The 13070-nt window shown below is 37.3% G+C and overlaps 1 protein-coding gene across 1 annotated transcript in view; it reads right to left on the bottom strand.

The window, feature by feature from the left end:
- Positions 1-12663, bottom strand: part of LOC103773441 (protein AF-10-like) — a gene marked incomplete at its 5' end in the record, with an annotated part of 46015 nt that extends 33352 nt beyond the window's left edge. Inside the window, 2 exons of the mRNA XM_008940809.1 lie at positions 2636-2814; positions 12631-12663. Coding sequence (XP_008939057.1) covers positions 2636-2814; positions 12631-12663 — 212 coding nt within the window. The remainder of the gene's footprint in view (positions 1-2635; positions 2815-12630) is intronic.
- Between the last annotated feature and the right edge of the window lie 407 nt (positions 12664-13070).

The raw sequence follows: 13070 nt of genomic DNA, 5'->3' as shown, positions 1-13070 counted from the left end.
CATTTGAAAACAGGTTAGGTACTGAGGTAAGATATACGACTCCTCTGGGAAAAAAAGGGGGGGGTGGGAAAAAGCCAACAAAACCCCAACCCTAATACATCTCCCAAAAAACAGAGCCAAAGAAGCACAGGGATTTTAAACACAACCTATGGAGGGCTCTCCAGCTCAGCTAAACTCTTAAGAGAAAGTGCATCTCCTAGGGTAGGATTCACTGTTTTGTGACACAAGGCAAAAAAATCAAACATGGTATTTCTGTTCCCGCCTGCCAAGTATGGCCTCTGTCCCATTGCTTTTGAATCTATTTATCTTCTGACAGAGTTTAACATATATAAGTGCACAATTCTTGCTTACTTAACTTTTCCTTGCTATTTCTGATTTTACAGACCTTTGTCTTACCTAACCTGTGTTTCTTTTTCATGCCAAGAGTTCTACACTACTTACTCAATCCATATAAAGATGCCGTTCCTTGCCATTGTTCACTACCATGACTCTTTCTTGTACCCCTCTTGCTATCTGCCACATCTGTTTTGGATAGAAACTGCCTTTTCCCTTTAATTTCATTTGCCCTCTTACCACCTTGTCAACACAGGCTGGTGAGGTCTTTCAGAAGTTTGTGACAGCAGATCTTCATAATAGCTCACTGCATAACCTAGCATGGTCAGTAAACTTGGCTCCTCTTTTCCTAGATCATTTATGAATACATTGGGTTGTTCAAAAGGCCATAAGGCTCATCTTTCAAAGACTGATGGTAAACCTCACCACTGTGAAAAGCAAGCATCCACCTGTTTGGGTTTTTAAAGATTTTTTCATCTACTACTAAACTATGACACAACTTCTACCCTTATCTCCAGGCTGTTCAAATTAAGTGTCTTCAGTGAGTTCCGGTGTATAATATGCTTTGGGACTAAAAAAAAAAAAAAAAAAAAAAAAACAAGAAAAGGGAACTAACTCACATTGGTTGTGATTTCCCTTCACCAAAGCATCATATTTTTAATTATGTTTTTTTTAAAATAGTTTCTATCAATTTGTGCAACAGGGATGTCACCCAGTTTTGGGTGAAACTGGCTAAGGGTTCCAAAGTTGTAAGACACAAGTGTTGTGGTTTGAGGCTTGGAATGGGGTCGTGACCTTCCAGCAACTGGGAGGACCCCGGGTGGGGGTGAAACCATTGTATTCCCTCCCCTTCCCACACACACTCTGATAAGAGGCAGGGAGTGGTTTCTTATTTCACTCCTGCCTTGGAGCTCGGAGAGGAAAGTTCTCCTTTCACTCCATGGGACCCTGGAACCATTTCTGAGGGTTTTGTATATTTTATCTTTTGTATTATTCCCCTAATCTTTGTATATATAATTTTCCTTACCTCCCTTTTTCGTTTTCTGTTCCTTGTTGAACAATATACTTCATTTTTTTTAAAAGTGTCTCTCTCTCTCTCTCTCGAGGGGGTGGGGGAGAGGCGAGTACACAGTTCTGTTCCGTGTGGGTCCTGCCCTGAACCCCTTTTTACACGGAACCAGGACAACAAGCCACACAGACACAGTGGCATAACAGAAGCCTCATTTCTTTAGGAAACTAGTCCAGAAGAGTTACATAAAAATATGAACTGCCACCTATAACAACCAAGTGTTATTTTATACTGGAATGTATTCTGTGTTGGCCTGCACGTAAGTATTTCTTCTATACAGGTGCTGTACACACATGGGTGTGCACATACACACACACAAGTATGTATGTATTAAGTTTGATGTTAATTCTGCAGGTTTATATCCACTATATTAAATCACTACAAACTGTATAATTAAAAATTGATTGCTTATATGCATGCAAAAATACATATTTGATACATTAGTTATAAAATAGATTCCCATCAGAGAAAAAAATAAGCACAAAGTACAAAAGTATCATGCCCATACAGTCTTCCTTCATACTTATACTCCGATTATGGTGGCCGTCTACCAATATAACGACATACTCTCTTGCTTTGATAAATGCAACCTTGCCCAGCTTAAATTAATATATTAAGTACTACAAAGAGTATGTCTTCTGGTTCACTACTTTAATTATGTCACCTTTCTGCACTCACCCAGTGCCTCCCTTATCTCTTCAACATCAAACTACATATCTTCACTTGTACAACCTTTCAAATACAAATCTATAGCAAATGAAGGTTCGCATATACGCCATCAAGCCTTGGCCATATCTTTGCCAGGGCTAGCCTCGGTAGTTTATTGGGGAGATCTGATAAATTAACTTCTCTGTTCTTTCACCCATACAAGCATTTTTGCATGAAACATGTAAAACCTTGGTTTTTTCCTCTTTCCAATCCTTTCTTAGAACATGGTTCTGATAACAGACATTGGTTAGAGAACTGATGAATTATAAACAGCACTTATGCTACTAGTAACAACACAGTCATTAATACTACACACTTCCACAGACCATTTATAAAAATCTGTGCTCTACAGATTTGCAAGTATGTCATATTATTAGGAACTTCTTGCAAATAAAATGTTTTCACAACAAGCACAAACTTTATTAACCTTTTTTTTAAAAAAAAAAAAAAAATTGTTTCTTTTAACATTGCAAATAAGCAAGTCAATAACACATTTTGCTATCTTAAACTCTTGTGATGGTTTACCTGAGTTGCAGCAACAACAGTAGTTATAGAAGGCGCAGTTGAAGGTGACAGAGCTCCCACTTGCTGCAAGTGGCCTGAAGCCTGCTGAGGTAAATGAGAACTGGAAACGGGAGTGCTAGATCCTGAGCCAGATACTGCATTTGGAAATGATACTGCTACATCATTGCTGCTAAAAATACCTGAAAAAAATTACAAAAACAATTACATGCATATCTTTCTCTCCCCTCCTCCCTCTGTTTTCTAGTAGCCATGTAAATATGCAGTAGAAAATTAAGACAAACAAGACCACTTAATACATAATGCAGAAAGTTCCTGCGTTGAAATTCTAACCATTGGCAGAAGTGATTGGCAGAAGTGCTCTCATCATTTGACATTCTACTGTTCAGGGAACACAGATTGATTCAGTTCTAAGTTTTTGTAAAACATGTGTGATAAATCAAATATTTGTGCACATTACAAACTGCTCAAATATTAACAGTAGCAGAATATTTGGCTAAAATGCCTGCCTTTCATCTGAACCTATCAGAGTTTGGTCTTTCAACGAATTACTGTAAAAATTAAGCAGATAAAGAATGAAGTATCATGTATATATAACTGAGCATACAAAATAGAAATGGAAAAGTACTTTTTAACTTTAAGCAAAATGTTTCTAAACAACATGTATTGGTCCAAAACTGTAATTTTGGCAACTAAGGATTGCTTATTTTCAGAAAAATAGTGACAGCAAGTCTGCGGACAAAGTTCTCAGACTTGCTGGTAGAACTGGTGGTATTTCATTTATTCACAAACTAAAAGCCCATCTGCGATCTATGAACGCTTGACTAACATTTCTGCTAGAACATCCAACAAGTAAACGACTAAATATGTTAACATTAGTCAGACTTGTAGGTTAGCAATTTAAACAGGAAGAGTCCATACCCCTCTGTGAAGCCATTACTTCTGTTCGTCTACATGCAGGGTAAAGTTCATTATATAGGTTGGGAAAAAAAACCCTACTGACCAGAAGCCCAGGACAAGAAGTAGTACCTGTCTATGAAACTGTTAGGCTCCACGTGCATTAGATAAGTGAGCTGTCAGCTGGCCAAGGAATATCAAGCATGGTAGCACTGAACTGCAGTTAGAGGAAGAGTGCCACAGGGAGTAAACAGAAGTAGAATGAACATGGTTAGATCAAAAAAAGCAACAGAACTGAAATGCCAGTTAGAAGGCAAAGGGTGGAGCTAGTTTGTCACTCATACAAATAATGATCTGAAGAAGGCAGTGGCAATAAGAAGATACGCAATGTTAAAACACCACTCACCACCCAGCAATCCCTCTGAGCACAGTCAGCCAAGGGAGACTAGCATCATCCAAACCCACACATAATATGCAAACACTGATGCATCTTAAATTCCCTGACTCTATTAACTGTCAAGAAAAATGGAAGAGAAAACCAGCCAGACCCAGAAGAGAAGGAAGATCTGGAAAACAGCTGAAGACACATTCCAACAACACTTTCTTCCTGTCTAAACAAGGTTAGTGACTTCTTGCCATCTTCTCCCCAGTCTCTTCATCATAGCACAATTCCATACCTGCTCCACTGTTCTACTGAGCTTTCTGTGTTTTCCCATTTGGCACACCTTCCTAGGTCATCTTTCCCCTCTTTTTTGGTCATCATCCAAAAAAATCTACAGTTATGGCATTACTAAGAGTTAAGATCCTTCAAATGATGACTTTGTTATAACCTTTCTTCAACTGTATCTTCCTCATCTAACTAGACAATAAATTCTATGGTTCCTGCTCTAGATTTGTCCTCACACAACACCAAAATGAACATGATTAACAGCCTTGCTATTGTGTCTACACTTAGATGTGAATCAATGACAACCACAAAAAAACCAGGTCCTCAGATTTTTTTTTTATTTTTTTTAATTTGCTTTCAAATAGAGATTCCAAATTAATGAAAAGGATTAGATTTTTGACCCTTTATGTTTTGAATGCATTGAAACAATTAAAAATATAAAGATTCTTGAAAAAAAAAAGATGAGATTCTCATGCAATTACCTGGCTCCAGGAACTGTGAATTTTAAGGGTAAAAATAATGGAATATCATAACACTTATGATTAAATCATAACAGCTCATCACCACAAATGTTGGCAATTTCATAAAATGTCTATGGTAATGAGTGGAGAAAACAAAATTTTTTTGTGAGAGTCTAGTGAAAAAAGTTATTTTGCCAGAAGGGTAAAACAACTCCAAAATTTTTTTGAACACTACTATAGATTTATTTTCTTAATTTTTCAAACTCTTACATTTTTAACAACTGCAGAACTTCTGCTGCTTCTATTTTAATTATAAGATTTATTCTTCCTCTTAAAAATAAAATTCTGAAATACAAGCAGATATAAACTCATGGGCATGAAAATATTTCAAAAGAAAGACAAGCAGTAAACTAGTATGCCAGTGGAATGAGGTAAACTATTATTTGTTGCTAGCAGTAGTAGTTGTAGTAGTAGTAGTAAAACGACGATTTGTTCTTATTGCAAAATACAGGACACACATGACTTATCTCCACACTGTGTCTGGGCTAAGTAGTTCTGTTTAGCAACACTTTACTTTTAATAGTTTAAGTACATGCACCTTCTGGAACTAGTCATGCACCCGAGGGATCATTCCATGCAAGCACTTGAACAAGAACTTACGCTGAACGTACAAATAAATCCTTGCTTTTCACACCATTTCAAAAATACCAGTACAAAAACTATGTGCATATCATACTAGAAAGCCAAGAAAGTACACATTTTAAATGTCTCAAACATATCAAGTTGTCCTTTAGGGGTTTTGGGAGAGAAATCACCTTCTGGAACAGGAAGGAATAATAACAAAAGCCTGAACAAATCACTACAAACCACATGAATGTTTAAAACAAACCACCTTCAAGTCCTTCCTATAATACTGAAAAGCTGAACAGTGATATCTTGTGTTGAATAGCATTGTGTAATTTGTCAGAGGCAGAAACAGGGCGGTTAAATACAATCCAGCATTTTACACAGAGCACAGCTCTTCAACTGCAGGTGGGAATGGATGTGTAACACTGTTCAGGTAGTCTGACTGTGTTTAACACTGCTGCAGAACATGGTTTCAGGTTCTGACAGATAAAATGCAGGTAAAACTTGTATTGCCAGAGTGAAAGGCTTAAAAAAAGAGCCAAAAAAAACCCAAACAAAACAGAAAAATACACAGCACAAACATCGTGGGACAAGAAATAACTGCCTGCTTAGCACAGAAGGGTAGTACTACAGAGGAGGGAACACATGGGGTTATGCAGATTGGAAAAAAACTGCATCATTTTTGCTGACAATCAATGAAGAAATTGTTAATGAAGGCAGAAAAGAACGTCAAGAATAGTGAAAAACAAAATACCCTTAAGTCAGAACTAGCTATGCAGCAACATACACCAAGTGGCACACACAACAGTTTTTGTGATTTTATTCAAAATCTCAGAAATAAGTAGTTCCATGAGCAGAAGAATTAACAGAACAGGTTAAACTCTGGCTTTTAACAGTGCTGCATGAAAATTTTCTATATAAAGCAGAATTTTAAAAAAGTGCACTTGAATCAAGCAGTCCATTAATTAGTAATTAAATATGTATAAAAATTAAGTTTAGTTACATAAGCATGAACATGTTCTGTTCCAGTAGAACGTTTAACAGTGGATGAAACAGCCTAATAATATGAACATAAGATAAAGTGAATCTATTGCTAAACACAAGCAAATAAAAACAGGTTGTTGTGACATAGTTACCTAAAAAGAGAAGAAAGTTGTGTTTGAAACACAGACCTATCAACAGTATTTTATTTCAGTTCCTCTGAGATAATGAAAGTATAGGTTGGATGCTAAGGCTAGCCAGTTGCCTTTTTGAAGAAATCTAAAATCTACAAACAAAATACTCATACTGTTTTCCTGCTGCTGCTGAGCAAAATGGTAGAGAATACTTTCAGATTGGTTTCTACAAGATCTTGAAGTAACCATTCTAGAAGTGCAGGGAAGATAGCTACTGATCTGCAGCCTAAAAACAAGCCAGTATGTCCCTCTCTTTCAGTAACTGGGGGTCCAGGGGCACAGCAGCCTCTGTCACGGAACAACAGTCTCTGCCCTCCTTTCCGGGCATGGAGGGGAGGAGGGAGGACATAAAATACAGGTACACCTTTTCAAAATGGAAAAACTATTCTAGTTTCACAGCTATTGACAGAAGGCAGACTGTCATAATCATTCCCTTGGAAAATACTCTATAAATTGGATTTATAGTCAAACAACAAAATACTTGACAAGAGCCTTCACACATGGGAGTAACACAGTTCAGCATGGCAATGTCACATAGATCATGCATCAGTGACCTAACAACAAGGTCATATCTTCAAATGCAGACCTAAGTCTGCGATTAAACTGTATTAAAATAACTCCAAATCCTTGATAGCTCAGCTAGCAAAAGATGTTTAGCCAATCTCTTCTGTCTACTCTCATTCCTATGTTCATGATCCTGATGGTACAGCTATCTTCAGTCATTCAGAAATCTAGTTAATAACCGGGTGGGAGGTGAAGGATCACAACTGAACCATGTAGGTACCACAACGGCCTCCTATGTTCCACTAGTCTTGTCTGCTACAGTGAGCATTGTTTTATACTTGATGCCATATTCATTGATGACCACACATGTTAGCACTATCAAAGAACTCCCTCTTCAATAAACTGTAACAATGAGGAATACATATACCAGCTGACTAATATGAAACAACATATATGAATTGCTTAAACCTAGCTCAGTCAGTATACAGTCCTCAATTAGACTTTTATTTGCACAGGTAGGCTTTTAAGTACAAGATTCCAAAACTGCCAAAACCAATCAGAAAGGTTCTATCTTCCGGGTGCAGTGTGCCTGCTCCTAATCTGAATTAATCCAAGCTGCTACAGGTCTTACATTACAGCCCTCCACTGCAGAAGGGCTCAAACACACATTTTTCATAGCCCAGCCAAGGTGAATTTGCTTTCTGAGGTGAGAGATTTGAACATGACAGGAGGAGACATATGCATGACATGCTAGACTAAGAACACGGGGAGAACTGTATTGGTTTTCTAGACCACAACATCCATCTATAACAGTGATCAAGAGCAGCTGAACAAGGAAAAGCACAAAAGAAGGGAAAGCCTGAAGTAATACTGTCTTCAAATTTTCTCACAGCCTATAGAAATCTGTAACATATGCATTTTGAGCTTGAGGAACATTCTTGGTAATAATTAGCCTTAAATTTGCTTCAAACTTTACCCCAGTGAATTTCTTCCAATCCTTTTTAACAGTTATAACTTTTCATACCACTCCCCACAGCAAAGTAATACCTCATTTAAACTGTGGGTCTTTTTTTTTTTTCTTTGAGGGCTGGGAGAGTGCATTTCATTTGTTTCCTCCAGATATTCTGAGTTCCCATAGTAAATTTCTGAGATGATTTATAACTGTCTGTTTAGGACTGACACATAATTAATCCAGCTTTATGAAATGGGACACATTAAGAATTTCATGCTTATTCTAGTCTGACTCAAGAAGTTTTGAAGTACTCTTCTAGACTAGGAACAATAAGATGAAGAGCTCTGTGATCATACCTGAGACACGTATGCTCACAAGTCAGGAAAGACCTGTAGTTCAAGTGCATCAGAGCACAGAAAGATCTTTGCAAGAAGAAAAAGACAGATATGGAAGAACAATTGATTAAATAAAGTTCTTAACTTTTGTTTAGCTGTTCACTTTTGTCATGGTGAACCAAGACATACAAACCTAAGTTACCTACTAAACACACTAAAAACAAAGCTGTTTTAGGCTCACTAAACAAGTATTCCTGAGTAGGAGCTCAACACTTGTGATCTGCATTTCTTAATGATTTCCAGGGAGAACTTAATGTGTTTTCTTCAGATCTCCAAAAACCTACAATAGCTTCAAACCATTCTGACAGCAATTTACCTCAGTGCTGAAACAGTGTCACTGGAAACACTAGATTCCTCTTCATTGTTAACATAATATCATCTTTTAATGGAGTTTCTACTTCCAGAGTTCTCTTTTTTTTTTTTTTAATTCCAGTGATGTGAAGTTTGTGTCTTTGAAGGCATGCTGCAGGATGTTTTACTGAGCCAGAATTTTCAAAATGGACCATTAGAGAAGGCTAGCAAAAAATATGAGCAATTCTGTTGCTGACACATAACTACTGTCATATATGATCACACACAATTATTGTTAGCAACAATTAAGCTTTCGAGTGCTAGTGTCAAATGGGTTTGGCTAGGATAGGGTTAATTTTCACAGGAAGGTGGGTACAGAGGACGGTCATGCCCACCATATAAAGGGAGGGCTGGTTACAGTTTTTGTGGTGGTGGCTATGACTAGGCAGTCAGTCAGTGCGTGCTGCACTTTATGTCACTTGCTTATACATATATACACACATGCACAAAACTATATGTAATTTTGTTAGCATTATTGTCATTACTACTGTGTTTCTTCTCTCTTTCTGTTATTCTGTTAAACTCTCCTTATCTCAACCCACAGGATTTTGCCTTTTCCTCCTGATTCTCCTTCCCATCCCACCAGTGGCTGCATGGTGCTCAGTTGCCAGCTGGGCCTAAACCACAACATCTAGAAACTCACAGACAGGTAGTTAAAGTTGTAATAACTGACAACTGAACAATAACAATCCACTAGTCAATGCTGGGAGAAAATGTGCATAAAATAAATTATTTGCCCTTCTCTGTTCTTCCTTTATTTAAATGCACATGGTTTAGCCAAGTGCTACTCTCCCTATGCTTCAATATAGGCAATGTCTTTTTATCAACACTCTAAAAGTCTGCCCAAGTTTGGATAAAATCAAAAATTTTAACTTATTCATGTTCATTACAGATTCTGTCTAGTTTATTTATCTTGTTAAAAAAAAAAAAATCAATCATAAACACACTAAGTTTTGCCTGCATTGATGCAGAGGCCAAGGCTACAGAACTGAAAAAAGTTTCTTTGGAAATGTGGTGTCTTCTAAAGCTGACCACAGTGCCAGGACTGGCAGGATGGATGTCTGTTCTGCGCTACAGCTCTCCTCACTGCAACTCACATATCAGAGTAGGACAGAAGAAGCAAAATCAGAGACCTGGACACAAGAACAGGAGTAAGAAATAAACAGAAGACAAGCAAGAACAGAAGCCACAGAAAGGCTACAACCAACCCTCACAGTTAACAGCTAGCTCTAACAAACTCACAACATTCAGGTCATCACTCCCCACAGTCTTTTTTAAGTATGCACTAAAATCCTCAACAGATATGTATGTGTGTACCCCCTCCGTCCACTTTCCCATGGTGGGCCCATAAAAATTACGCAGAAGAGATGAGACCTCAAGGTCAAGTCAAAAATGCTTGACTGTATGGTCCAGAGTAAGACTGAGGAGGACAAGGCATAAAGTTATCACACAGTGAACAGCAGTCAAAACTTTACATCTCTCAACTGCAATTAATTTATTTTTTTTTTTTTTTTTTAAATAACTAAGGGGCTTTTTAAAGCACAAAAAATACAAGTTGACCACAAATTTGAGAAACAGAGAACTGAGCACTAAGACTCTTAGTGGCACAAGTACAATCTGTTACTTCTTCCCTGAAGTATCTTGACTCCTTTCTAGTAAGACAGGTACCTCTATGGAAAGATACAGCTTCCATTACTCCATTTTCTAGTCCTCTTTTTAACTGATTCTTTCAACTGTGCTTAAGACTTTTAACTATTTTCTTTCCTCCTTTACAACCTGTCAGCATGAAATTCAGCTGACAGGTTTTGACCATTGCCTGTATATAACAGCATAACTACCAAATAATCCTTTCCGCTCCCAAACTTGTATTTGTCTCCACTCAACGTGAAACTTGAATCTTTTTGGTACTTCCTAGTTGATGTGCAGCTAACTCAGTGAAAAGAAAAACCAAGCCCCTGGTACACTGTCTCCATCAAAATTCCCACAGACAATGATTCTACGGTTAACATAATCTGACTGATAATCTGGGTATGCTGTTGGAGAAAACCATCTTCCTATATTTAAATATTTATCTCAAGTTTTAATACTTTATTTTCATCCTATACACACATGGCAAGATCTGTCCTTGCTGCCACTATTTATCAACACGTCTACCCAACCCCACTGATTTCACCCACATATACTGCCAGAACAAGAATACACAAAAACACTGCAACCTTGGGGCATGGGGGGGAGGGGAAGAGTAACCAACTTTAAAATCTTCCTCTGAGAAACATGGGAAGGAAGTTAGAACACAATCCCAAAAAAAACCAGCCAACCTAACAAAAGAGGTAGATTAGATGATGAATCCTGTCCAAACACTGTATTGAAACAAACTCGTAGGAAACATTATGCTGCCCCACAATAATGAGTCATACAAAGCATTATTACTGCTTGACAAGAAAGCATACAACATTAAGCAACCACTTCCCTGTATGCCCTTCCAACTTCTACACTGGAGTTAGGAGTACAGAATCAGCTTTTTTTGCGTTTTTTAAGTGTAATGTGGAAAGAAGACATCACAAATGGTGTTCCATCAATTTCTATTCTGCACTCTGTTTTGAGTCTACACTTCTTTAACATCAAACAGCAAAAAGGCTCTGCTTATAAAACAGCAGAAACTCACCAAGTCCAAATTCAGCACACTTTGTGTCAGACGTTTTATTTTTGTTCAGAAAAATGGTGAGCTTGCTTTCCTTCATCTCAAAGCTGGTTCAGAGCACTGTATACCTGAGAGAGTGAGAGGGAAACCCTATATCAAAAGGAAAAATGCTAAACCTCTTTTACTAAAGCAAAGGAAAGATGGAGAAATTTCAGTACTTCTCACCACACGTAGACTACAAAATACAATGAAATATTATTTTAAAAATCCACGACTACAGACATCTGCCTAACATGTAATTCATGGCTCCAACAGCGTGAAAAGCAGGAGTCCTATAACACCTTAATGTTTGCTAGCTTAAAATGTAAAGAACTTCACCATGAAAAGTTTGAACATTTGAATGCTTTTGCATATGCTGAATGCCAAGTCAATACAATTTGCAATGCATACAATACTGCTCTTCCAACATACATGTACAGCAATAAGAAAATAACTCTATTTGGCAGACACCAATGAATAATAAACTCCAATTTTTATTAACAAATCACCTGGCACCAATTAAATATCACATTGAGAAATAAACTTGAGCATCTCCAAAACTAGCCTCATGAGAGGGTTTTATCTGTAAACATTCCTTCCTAAATCTTTCAGTAACCTGTGAGTATAGCTATGGATATTTCCTACAAGTGAACAAAAGCCTTGAAAAAGTAAACCAAGTTCTAATTTAGTAAGACATATTTCATTTCCACGGGCTATGAGTGAATACAGAACTAGGGGTACAAAGCCAATACTGAATACGAAAGGGAAAGGGCAATTAGATACATTAAAGATTCAATATTGCTCCCTCTAAAATTGATAGCACTGTTACCAGCGACACAAATGGGCAGCATCGGGCTGCCAGAACAAAGAATAGACAAAACAAGGCTACCTTCACATGCATTACTTGTAGTAATTTAAGTAGTCAGGAAGGCAAGTGGGAGAATGCCTGAGGAAGACACCACTATGACACACCTATGAATGGAGCACAGAAGAACAACTAGAAACACTATTCACAAAATTAAAGAAAAGAATCTCAGAACTGGATAAAACTGTTATCATTTTACTGCACACATAAAAAAAGATCATAAAAAGAGAACTGAGGAACTATTGACCTATCAGGCTCCTGCAGACAATCTACAAAGTTTTCACTCAAGTACTGAACAATTGACTCACTGCAGACCTGTATTTCACCCAATCCATAGAATATGCAGACCTTCAATCAGGCTTTTCCACAAAAGGCTACCCTTTGTGATAAATGAACCTCTGAAAAAGATTCTAATAAAACTTACCATTATGTATGGTATTCATCAACTTCGAGAAAGCTTTTGAATTAGGAGAAAAAGGGCTTCATGTTAAGATCATGTTTAACAGACGCACAAAAGAATATATGTATAGACAGGAATTTCAGTGAACAATAATATACCTGAATACATCTTTCTTGTATTAGAGCTCTGATCATTTACAGTAGTTCAAACTGTAAAAGGATTTATTTCTATCCACTACAATTTTTTTACTTACATTTCTTTTATCGGTGTTTGTTAGCTTTTAAATGTGGAGTTTAAGAACATTCCAGCACATGCCAACTAGCTGCATTCTAAAGCTACTATTGCTAATAAAAACTTAAATACTTTCCAGCAACAGTCAGTCTTCCCAACAGAAAACCAATTTTCATTTCATTGTCTGCATCGAATTTAGAAACTTAAACTGAAGCTGCCTTGCTCATTTTAAT

Source organism: Merops nubicus, unplaced genomic scaffold (genome assembly GCF_000691845.1).
Source record: "Merops nubicus isolate BGI_N331 unplaced genomic scaffold, ASM69184v1 scaffold3245, whole genome shotgun sequence".
NCBI lineage: Eukaryota > Metazoa > Chordata > Aves > Coraciiformes > Meropidae > Merops > Merops nubicus.
This window is presented reverse-complemented; position numbering and strand designations above follow the sequence as displayed.